The sequence below is a fragment of the Salmo trutta genome, chromosome 23 (genome assembly GCF_901001165.1).
Source record: "Salmo trutta chromosome 23, fSalTru1.1, whole genome shotgun sequence".
Taxonomy (NCBI): Eukaryota; Metazoa; Chordata; class Actinopteri; order Salmoniformes; family Salmonidae; genus Salmo; species Salmo trutta.
The window spans coordinates 3,582,231-3,594,015 of NC_042979.1; the positions used below are offsets into that span (position 1 = coordinate 3,582,231).

Here is an 11,785-nt window from a genome sequence, read left to right on the forward strand (position 1 = left end):
CACCAGATGAATAAATGTGAAGCATCCACTTGGCGTTTCCACTCACTACCAAATATGGTAGTGAGAGGAAGCCCAGTGGCCAGCAGTGGGAGAAGATGGAAGGAGATGGATTTTAGCCGACATTCTGCACATTTTCTCATTGATGAAACATTTGATCTCATTACAGTTTTCTGTTCCCAAAACTAGAATCTGTTATGAACAGAGTGGACTAGAATGTAACCTTTGCCAAAGTTGTAAAAAATCGCTTTGTTAGAAGGAGTGCAAAGGCGAATTGAGTTATTGCACAAGCGCACTTCACAAAGTGAAGAACTGGCTAATAGGAGACGTGCTAGCTCGTGCTTGGCTCTGCCCACCTTCTTGCTTGTTCTGCCCACTATGACTTATTTGTTCCCATTGGAAACGACGGGCTGTTGTCTATCTTGGTTTAGTTTTAAAAAATCATTGGTACTGTGCTGTACATAAATAGTTCAGTGGGATATGGTTTCAGGTATTGAGATTTTACTACATCACAACATGAACCACACCACAAAGTGTCCAGGTCACAGCTCAAAATCAAGTATATTCTGGGACAGAAAGTGGGCTAAATTTACAGGAATTAATTTGATTGATGAAGAAAATCGGAAACACTAGAGATTAGGTCTACACGGCAATACCACGGCAATACCTGTAAAACGCTGTGTCTACACACCTATCCCTCATGCTGAGTCATTTCCTACAGCTGCAGTGGTCTATGCGCACGTGTGACGACGGATGAGGCCGTGGGGTGAGGGGGTGGAGGGGTGGGGTAGATTTGAGGAAGGGGTAGGGAGGATTTGGGGAAGGGGCAGGGAGGGTTTGAGGAAGGGGATGGGTGGGGTGAGGGAAGGGTGGGGTGGGTTTGGGCCCCCCTGTCTGGTCTGGTCAGCAGGTGTTCATTATGGGGACGTTCCCTGAGTGTGAAATCAGGGCCTGGGTCTTCATAAAAGGGGTCTGAAATCAGTGTGTTTTTGTCTCATAGTACTGACCAGGTTGGAGTGTATAGTATAAGTTAGTAAAGATAACTGAATTTAATTAACCTCCCTGGTATGTAGGTCAAGTATTGACTAACTAACTGCCAATAACAAAGAGGGGTGTGGAGGTACAGAAACATAATTATCAGAGGAGGGTGACACGGATGAGTCACCAACCACTCCCATATAGTAACGTACAGTATGTACTGCATCTTTAAAACACAGGTAAATCAAAACTGATTTATAAGAAAGGTAGGATCTATAATACAGTACCAGTCAAAAGTTTGGACACACCTACTCATTCCAGGGGTTTTCTTTATTTTTTACTATTTTCTACATTGTAGAATAATAGTGAAGACATCAAAACTATGAAATAACACATATGGAATCATGTAGTAACCAAAAAAGTGTTAAACAAATCAAAATATATTTTAGATTTGAGATTCTTCAAAGTAGCCACCCTTTGCCTTGATGACAGCTTTGCACACTCGTAATATCAATTATGTTTCCATTTTCATTTGCCTTTAACAATACCAAGAATTAGAACAGGTCAGGGTAGAAATAGTTTTAGTTACTCAGGTCTTTGGTCCTGGAATTCTCTCCTGGACATTTAAAAATTTGATGATCTAGTCTCGTTGGTGGAGTTTAAACACTTGATCGATGTAAATGTCATAGAAGTGTATAATTGTCTTTAGGACAGCTGTTTTTTAGTCATTATTAAGCATCTTAAGTAAGATTTTAAGCATTAATATTATTTAGATATGCTATGATTTACGTAAATAGATAGTCAAACTATATAGTTTAATAAAATTAGATACCGATGTTGCTTCATTTTGATTTACATTGTTGAGGTACATTTACCAAATACATTTATCAAAACATTTGACAGGTAATACGAGTATGGAAGAATTTACATAACAGTGCTATCAAAACAGCAGTGATCAGTACATACAAAGTTAATTTTAAATACATTTTATTCTTTATGTTGTACAAAACATTTTAAGCAGTTTTAAAAAGCATTTTCTTTACAAATGTACAAAACTTCAGATTATATTACATGCTTTGACTCTGAACAAAAAACATTGTTCAGAGTTTTTAAAGATGATATGATTGTCTCACGTAACATTATTGCACTTTGCAACCACAGTGCATTGAAATATTGCCATCACCATTAAGGAGCAAAGTATTCACCTGATTAAAGTCCAATTGCGGAAGAAGAAAAACTCACAGACAAGAAACTCACAGACAAGAAACTCGCAGACAAGAAACTCACAGACAAGAAACTCACAGACAAGAAACTCACGGACAACCATGTGATACTTGATACTCTTTTTTATCTGTTTTCTTTAAAAAATATATCTTTGGTACCTTTTAATACACTTAATAGTCTTTGAGCACTTTCCTGTAACATATCAATTAATTTGTACCTGTAATCAATGGCTTGGAAGAGTAATATAAATATAAATGTCTAATACAGTATGTTGAACAGTATGAATTTGACAAACAATGTTGCTGATAGAATGGATAGAAGGCCTCTTAAGGTGTGTTATGTCGTTTCTGTGTTCTGTCTGTCTGAGTCTTGTTTCCCTGACAACTAATACATTTCCAGTCACATGTTGGCACCTGGTCCTCCAAGTTTTGTCGATAAATAGCCTAGATGGTAAATTCCAGTTTTGTCCCACAAAGGAGGTTGTTCTGAGGGCGCTTGTTAAACGTCATATCACGATCCCATTTATGGTAGTGCTGAGGTCAGTTCGGTTTCGGTTCAAATTTTTTTTTTTTATAATTAGGATTTTTGATTTTGGTTTTGATTATTTATTTTTTATGTTATGAATTATGTGGGTTGAATGCTGTAACAACACAGAATAAATCTATTAAAAAAGTCTCATGATAGCAGTGACTGCCCATTACTGCTTATCACTTATTAACCATCATTTGTTAACTTTACTTTAATAAAATATTTTAGTTGCTGTGGATATTCTATTTTTTTATTTGATGACTTTATTATTTCATTCCAAGTCATGATCTCATCTCTATAGAGCTGCTGCCTATTCTGTCTGTCAAAATCACTATTGTTATAGTTATTTAAACAAAATAAGGCATTATTTTATGACTGCTGAATACCAACTATCAATTACTTAGATCACGTGTCAAACTCATTCTACTGAGGGCAGAGCGTCTGCGAGTTTTCGCTCCTCCCTTGTATTTGATTGATGAATGAAGGCCACTGATTAGTAAGGAACCCCTCACCTAGTTGTTTAGGTCTTAAGTGAAAGGCAAAACCAAAATCAGCAGACACTACCCTCCATGGAATGAGTTTGACACCCCTGACTTAGAAGATGTATTTTCAGGTAGAGATACATTGCGAAGCAATTGCTCTCTATCCCTCTCGATCGCATTTTCTTCTGTCTCTTCTTTCTCTTTCCGTGTCTGCCCCCCACACCTAACGTGACAGGCGTAAAAGAAACACACAGACCGGACAAGTAGGCGCGCAATAGATTATGGTCATTATAGTTAATGACCACGTTTTCTGCGCTGAACTGTGCAGAATATAGTCCTGTTGGAAACTACAACTCCCTACTACATCACATAGTTTGGGCTTGATCTGATTTATCTCTAGAGAAACTACAACTCCCTACTACATCACATAGTTTGGGCTTGATCTGATTAATCTCTAGAGAAACTGTGCAATGTGTGCATTGAGCAATTAGTTGTTAAAAAAAGAAAAATAACCCCCATTTCGGTTAATCGCTTATCACTAATAGATGGACAAAGAACAGTCTTTAGTCATAGGGTTTGAACCTAGCGAGTATAACACTCTTTGCCGTGAATCACACAGCTTGTCGTGCTGCTTTGACAATGGCTAGAAGGCAATGTTTGGTTTTTAAAGTTACAAGTTCAGGTCGGTCTTTGTAATAACATCTTTAGTCTTTAAGTCTTGGTCTATGGCGTCCGGTGAGTCCATAGGTGTCTCTTCATGTGTAGTGACAGGTGGTCGGACCTTGAGAAGGCCCTGTCTCATAGGTGTCTCTTCATGTGTAGTGCCAGGTGGTCAGACCTTGAGAAGGCCCTGTCACACTTGGCACACTGGAACGGGCGATGCCCAGTGTGTTTCCTGTAGTGCCGTGTGAGCTCATCCGAACGGGCAAACTTCCAGCCGCAGCCCACCCAGTCACAGTGATAAGGCTTCTCTCCTAGTAATGACACAACACACACATACACGCGTGCACACAGGCACGCACACACACACACACAGAGAGCGAGAGAGACACAAACAAGGCCGTTAGAATTTTGTTTGTTGACCCTGGAGTTAAAACAGACCAAACTCTCCTCTCCTCAACACAGATAGAGGTTGTTCCTGTCCTGCAGTGCATGAAGGTTAAACTAATCAGCCTACAGTTGTATTTGAAAAGTGATCAGTATAAACCTGCTGTTGCTGTTTAAATGCCTGTTCATGACACCTGCCAACTGGGCTACTGTTCTCTCTTTTTAGCTATTTTACCATGATGACGCAGTAGAGTAATTTACTGCTAGCAATACAACAGCCGTTATGCCAGGGCCAAGCAGGGTAGCAGGGAAGGTAATAGTTATAGATGAACATATAGTGTACTGCTGAGGGACATTAACTGGCATTACTGAATAAAAAATTCATGAACGCATGAATAAGTAAAATCATCCTGTCATATAGTAGCTCTATAGTGCAGTTTAAAAAAAAGGGTCACATTGCTGCCTGTTACAAATTGATCCTTTTCAACAAATGAAATGGATTATTCCAGCCATTAAATGTGTCTCCATTCTACAGACTGTCTCCATTCCAAATCATTACCAAATTAATACATTTTTTTAAAGTAAAGTTAATATTAATCCGGTATAAAACTTCATGTTAAAGTTTCCTGCTGTGAATCACTAAAGGCCTACCATTTCATAAACCATAAACTACAGTAATGAAACTCATAACCAAGCGATGCAATAAGAATGAAAAAGTGCCTTCTAAAAATCCTCCTGACATCAAAAAACCTTTTGAAACTGCGTTTTTTCCAATGAGAAATCCAACATGTGTACCAACCTGTGTGCGTTCGGTGATGTGCCTTGAGGTGAGAGCTCTTGGTATAGGTTTTCCCACAGCCGGCATAGTCACACGTGTGTGTGGCAATTCTCTTCCTAGGCCATGAGCGCCGGCCACGCTTGGGTTTGGGCTCCTCTGGTAGACTGTCGCCACCGGGGGACATGAGCTCTAGGAAGAGAGAAGAGGTTGAAGTGATGAGCATCATCACCTCAATGTTTTCCTCAGAGTCAGGCACCAGAAAATTCTGAATGTTGTGTAAAAAAAGGTTCTTGGTCAAAAACACTTGAAGTTGAACTGACCTTGGTACTGTAGAGACCCATGCTGCTGTGGGAAGGGAGAGTAGCCTGTTGGAGAGGTGTGGTGGTAGCTCGGACTGGGCAGCGGGATTTGGGGGTGGGTTAACACCTGGCTGGTGGGGTGGTGGTCCCTGGCCAGTGTGTGGTCCGGAGACAGAGAGGAGGCTGATCGGCTGGCAGTCATAGGGCGCCCCCCTGGGGGGAAGCCGTGGGGGTCGAGGTGGGGCCTCTGACCAGCCCTGGGCTGGGAGTGTGAGTTCACCACCCCTAGTTGGAGGTCCATTGGCCGGGTGATGGTGCACGTGCTGGGGTTCTCCTGCTTTATCCTGTGGCAAATAAAGGGCAACGAGGAGGAGGGGTCCGTGGCAGCGCCAACACCAACACCAGCTTTACTACTCACATTAATGCTGTGGCCAACCTCTGCCATATCCATGGTGGACTTCACCACAAACTTGCCATGCAGGCTGGTGGGATGGAGGTACGCCGTGTCCAGTTCAGGCCTCATCAGCTCCGCCACGAACCCCCCAGAGGGGGACACGTCGCTGATGTCAGGGATAGTGTACAGCATGTCACTGTGAGCAGAGTCCTGGGGAGATGGGAGCTGGTAGGAGGAGTAGGAGCCCTGGGAAGGGGACAGGTTCTGGGACCCGCTCGTTGCCATAGCCTCAGCCTGCTGCTGCTGTTGTTCCTGCTGTTGCATTTGTTCCTGCTGTTGCTGTTGTAGCATAGTGTTGGACAGGATAAAGTCATAGTCCAGTAGATCCAGATCTTCAGGTTCTTTCTTGGCCATTCCAGTGCAGATGTCCTGGTCAGAACAGCCGCTCCTCTTCAGGTGGGACAGCTCCTCCTTCCATCTCTAGGGAAGACGAGAAACACACATTCAAATCGGTATGAGTACAGAAAGAGAGCTGAGGTCATAGTTAATCCATGAACATAACGCTGAAGACTGCCTGATATAACAGCACTAAATCATTGAGAGACTGGCTGAGGTGAATCTGCTCACCCAGACTGTGTGTCCTTGGTCAAAACATTTCATTGCCAAATGTAAGTACCTGTAGATTAATTTCTTCTTCTGTCTAACTGAAATGGGAAAGTGATTCTTGGTCATATCTATCATTGTGTCTCAAATACGCTTGTGTAATCCCAGACATGTACAATAATCCAAGACATGTGTGGATTAGTTCCAGTTTATTAGGATGCTATAACACAAGAGATCTGGATAAGCTTCTCCTTGAAGACAACACACATTTGGTAGGCTATTCTATCCTATTCACATTATTGGCAATAGATAAACCAACAGCCTAAATCAATTCAAATCATAGTTTATTGGTTGTGTACACAGATTCGCAGATGTTATCGCAGGTGCAGAAAAATGCTTGTGTTTCTAGCTCCAGCAGTGCAGTAATACCTAGCAGTAAATAAAACATAAAAAAAACACAATCCACACATAATCCCACATATAAATATATCCAGTGGAGACTCTTCAGAGGAGGAAGAGGAAGACCATCCTCCACAGTTATTTTTTTTATTATAGTGCAACATTAAAAACGTTATAATTTTTAGATAAAACTTTACTAAATATATTCACATTAGTCTACTCAAACACCCGGCTCAAACAGAAAGGGATGCTATGTTAACTAGCTGGCTCTGTCTATCCAACACTAGAACTTTTCCAAGTCAAGGTAAGCTTTTGGTTCTATTCATGTATTGCCACTGTGGCCCGCCGGTGTAACTGCTAAACTGCTTTCTGACTGTACACAGTACTGCATGACTGTAGCGGGTTTACTAACGCGTTAGGTCTAGTAGCTATGTTGACTATGACATGACAACAATGTAGGCTGTGTGTAGCAGTTAGCAGTCATGATATGAAGGTTTGTCTTGGAAAGTTTTTTTTGCCTGGTCACAGACAGCTGATGTCTTGTGCACTGAAGTCCACAAGCAAAGGGAAAAGGTGAGAGGAGGAGAGCGTGTAGATAGTTGCGAGAAGGAATTATACTGTACAACGAGCAAAGTGATCATGCTGTTTTATGTGGCTGCTATGAAAGTTAACTGTGTTTGTGTGTGATCAGGGGTGTATTCATTCCGCCGATTCTGTTGAAAAATGTTTCTTAAACAGAAGCAAATGGTACAAAACGGGGAGAAAGATATCTGAATTTGTCCAATAGAAACTCTAATTTGCAACTTTTGGGCTAATGATTACACCCTAGATCAGCTAGATGCAGGCAAGAGTGTGCACGTCGGTATTGAATGTGTCACTGTCTGTCTCTTGACGTGTGCACCTACGTTGTAAACTTTCATTCATAGGCTAGGTTGTAGCAACCTCATGATTGGTACAGGGAAAATTTCGGTATCATGTAGTAGCCTAAACCTATCGATGTTACATTGAGCTGGGCGAATGGAATATGAATGACAGTCATCCAATATGCAGTAATAGAAATAAGGCTCATAAAAAAAAGAATAATCCTCCCTCATCTTAAACTGCACCAACCGCCACTGATATATACATATAATTTATGTAACTATATATAGCCTACATACTATATAATGGTGTGTAAAGACAGTATGCAAAGTATATGAATAGAAAAGGTGTGTACAGCTGTAGTTATGTAGGATGAGCCATGGCTAGAATACAGTATATACACATAAAGTGGGTAAACATTATGTAAACATAATTAAAGTGACCAGTATTCAATGACTCTATGTAGCCGACATAGGGCAGCAGTCTCTAAGGTGCCGGGTATAGTACCAGGTGGTAACCGGCTAGAATAGTGACTAAGGTTCAGGATACAATAAAGCAATACAGGATGCCACTGCTGGGTATATGCTGTAAATTATAGCGAAATCCTTATAGTAGACTACCATCCATTCAGTCAGTGACCACGCTGAAAATTCTACTGGTATCCCGGCTGGTGCACGCCCCTACAGCGGTGCTGTGTGCTAGAGTGCGGCAATGACACAATGTAGCAACACGAATAACTACGAGCAATGACATAATGTCAAGAAATGAAACAAATGTCCATAGAAATACATAAAGAAAACCAATTATGACCTGACCTACCATTAAATATGCGGAATGTCCCAAAGCCTATAGCCCAGACTGTTGAGATAAAAAATTGCTATGACTGACCATACTCACCAAATTCGCATGTCCCGTGGATTTATTCTTGACAGTCGGGCCGCTTGCAAATGTGGATATGGAAGGCAAAAGCGTCCCGCTCAATGCCATATTGTCGAAGTCACTTGGTGGTTGCCTGCATAAACAAAAAATATGTAAATGTAAATCCTTATCGTTTTCTTCCAAAATAAGGAATAGCCTATTAGGATCCAAGCGCACTTTATAATGGCATTGGCAATCCAAAATGCTGCTCTGTCAAACTAAAAAAGCCCGCACCTCATCAATGAAAATATACGTGGTTCTTCTGATGAATTGATTCTGTAAAATACACTGATTGTTTCAGCATGGGTTACGTAGCCTATTTTACACCGGTTGACAATCCGAGATGATGTTGCGCTACACTTCACTCCAAGCCATGCTTGTGGACGCAGCGAATGGAACAGGCAGACTGAGACAGACAACCAGGCGTGGAATCGCTGATGCAAACTTGATCAGGAGTGAGGCGACACCCGGGGATTCCCTCGTCTCCCTAGCAATCCCGCTGCCATGCAGGGACCGGAGTACAGACTGAACCGACAAAAGTGATAGTGAGAGAAGGGTTTCCTACTTCTTAAATCATCGCCAGCGGACACGCCAGTGGACACGCCTTCGTGTTGCCGAGCAACAGACAGACAGGCAGGACAGAAACAACACTTCCCGCTGGTTAGGTAGAAAAAAATAAGGTGCAGTTCATGACGATAGCACAAGCTTGCAGGGCTGAAAAAGAACGAGAACAAAAAAAACCTCCGCGCTGTCTCCTGTTTATATCCATGCAAACAGAGCGATAGCAACAGGGAGGCCCTTACACAGCCGTTAGCTTTTTATCCAGAGCTAATGTGGGGGAACCGGATCAACTCAGTTCTAAGGGATAGCCTATAGGTTTCACAGTAGGCTAGTATGGGATATAATGACTTGTAGTTGCACTAATTGACGAGATATTGTAACTCCTACAGAAAACACAACAAGTGTTCAGGGGCCTCATTTATCAACTAAGTGTAAATGTCTTACTAAATTCTGGCATACCTGGAGATTCTAGGATTTGCGTGTGCCAAAAATGTTCATTGATAAATCAGAAACATATTGTAGGCCTATTATACAATCCTGCCTGGAAAACGCCCTCCATTCACCTTTTATGCTAACAAGAACACCCTCATTTGCATTATAATTTGGAAATGTTGGAACTGGGCCATGTTCATTTCTAAAGAAAGCACAATAGCAAATTTGATCACATTTCTGTAGAGGTGTAGGCAGAATGTTTTAATATTTTGCAGAACACTAACTTCACATTTTACGTGATTGATTGTCTTTTCAAACACTTTAAAAGTAAATGCTACAGCCCACATACAATATACGAATTGTTGTTCAATATTGTATTTTTTAATAGATGATTGTGTTTCTATCACCTGTCTTGGAATAGGCTCTGAGATGAAATAGGCTATGATGTCACGCCTCTATCTCACTCACAGCAATACTGCAGCCTACCCAAACTGTCTAGGCTACCGGTCTATTTACATTTGAGCATACTTAGCTAATGAATGAGCAATGGATAAATAGTATTTGTTGTGTTGCAGGAATACACAACAAAAAAAACATATGATTCTAAAATTCAAAGTAACATTTTAGGCTACATGCTGCTATGCAATCTCTTTACCAATGGCGTTTTAATATTTTTATTAGCCTACCATTGTTATAGTTCCTGTGCGTCAAACAAGTTCAATAAATAGCCTACCAACCTTTGCGGGAAAAGTGTCGCAAGAGTATTTTTTTGTCAGGTAGCACCTTTGATAATGAGGCCCCAGGACTGGGGACTCCCCCCTCTTGGTTACTGTATAGGTATTCCCTTGTCTGTCACTCTAGCCTATGCGTCCTTGTGATAGTAGCCTATACAGTACCCTTATAGCCTTATAGATTTCCAATATGATAGCTCCAACAGTTCTTACATTTGAAACATTTCTGATTATTCTCTAACAATTATTCAGCACCCTGTTACCTTAAGTGAATAATAACGTTACAAATAAGGAACAGAATGCAGCTATTTCTTTGATTAGTAAATGTATAGGTTACAATGTTCATTATGCTTATCACATAATGTTTGTAGAGTTGCCTACTTTTGTAGTATATGGGCAAGTTATTATTAGCTTAATGTGTGTCGCTTATGAGTTGAGTGTGTATTGTGTAACCTCATTGTGTACTTTGCCTGCGCAATACAATGGCGTTTAACCATTACACTGGCCTACTACAGGTGTGTCACTGATTGTGAATGACAAGGTAAAATTGGCAGTGATGGCTGGTAAAATAGACAAAGTACTTACATTCCAAAATGCATATCAGACTAAACTTTGCAATAAATGGTTTTGTGGGAGTATCTCAGTACTGCAGACAGACATCTGCAATGCACCTGCCTTAGGTGAGTTTTGCATTTTGCATATTGAACTCCATGTCTGTGATCAGCTCATACATAAAGTAACCATCAAATTAGAATAGTTTTGGATCACTTCATGTTTCATTTTAACTATGTATCCGTACTTTTTCAAACCCTTCGGGTTTAATTGCTGATCTCACACCATATCTTGTTATCGGTGAAGGAGTATGACAATACATTATTAATCTACTTCTGAGCCTCACATGAGATCAGCATTACAACATGCTTTTTATGCATTGCTTTTTATGACTGTCCTTTCATAGAATGAACAAGTTAACTTTCCATAGAATAGGCAGCTAACGTTTACAGTTGCAGTCAATTCTGTTACCGTAGAATAGGCAGTTGGAGTTACAATTATGACTAAATACTCACTATACTGGCATATGACTATATACGGCACATCTATTTATACTGCTTATAAACTTGTATGATCTCTGAATACATTCTCATGTTGTTTTTGAAGTGGGCTGAGGCTGTGTAGTGTTTGCTTTGAGCTGGAAGCCGACATAAATGCTGTGTCCCATGGAGGTCTATCAGCTTAGAGTTCTGTGTCGAGAGCAAACACTACTGGCTCACCAATCCTGTTGCATCAGGATCTTGTCGGTTGGGCCATGTCAACAAATGTCCAATTGGTTGTTTTCATTACTCCATTTACATGACATCTACCTTTCACTGTAGTCTAGAGACATTATATGATACTTGTAAAACAATTGTTTTATTATTATTCCACTGTTAACATATTTCTGGGGATAGACTATAGGCGTCTTGTCATAAGCTATATACGTACATGGTAAGTTTTATGTAAATGCATAGTCACCTTACCCCTGCCTACATGTACAAATTACCTCGACTAACCTG

At 40.7% G+C, this 11,785-nt stretch overlaps 1 protein-coding gene across 2 annotated transcripts; it reads right to left on the reverse strand.

Moving 5' to 3' along the window:
* Positions 1-1,945: 1,945 nt before the first annotated feature.
* Positions 1,946-9,078, reverse strand: klf4 (Kruppel-like factor 4). 2 transcript variants are annotated; one of them, XM_029708524.1, is made up of 5 exons: positions 8,743-9,078; positions 8,479-8,602; positions 5,355-6,207; positions 5,056-5,223; positions 1,946-4,183 (listed from the first exon to the last, which is right to left on the reverse strand). In XM_029708524.1, the coding sequence occupies exons 1-5, from the start codon at positions 8,745-8,747 to the stop codon at positions 4,008-4,010; spliced, it is 1,326 nt and encodes a 441-aa protein (XP_029564384.1). In that variant the 5' UTR covers positions 8,748-9,078; the 3' UTR covers positions 1,946-4,007. The 2 variants fall into 2 exon arrangements, with proteins under 2 accessions (XP_029564384.1, XP_029564385.1); XM_029708525.1 differs by having other exon boundaries at positions 8,488-8,602; positions 8,743-9,077.
* Positions 9,079-11,785: the final 2,707 nt, after the last annotated feature.

Coding starts and splice junctions, on each gene's coding strand:
- klf4 (XM_029708524.1), bottom strand. Junction 6,208..8,478: donor ATGCGAATTTGGTGAGTATG/GTCAGTCATAGC, acceptor CGTCTTCCCTAG/AGATGGAAGGAGGAGCTGTC. Junction 5,224..5,354: donor TGGGTCTCTACAGTACCAAG/GTCAGTTCAACT, acceptor CTCTCTTCCTAG/AGCTCATGTCCCCCGGTGGC.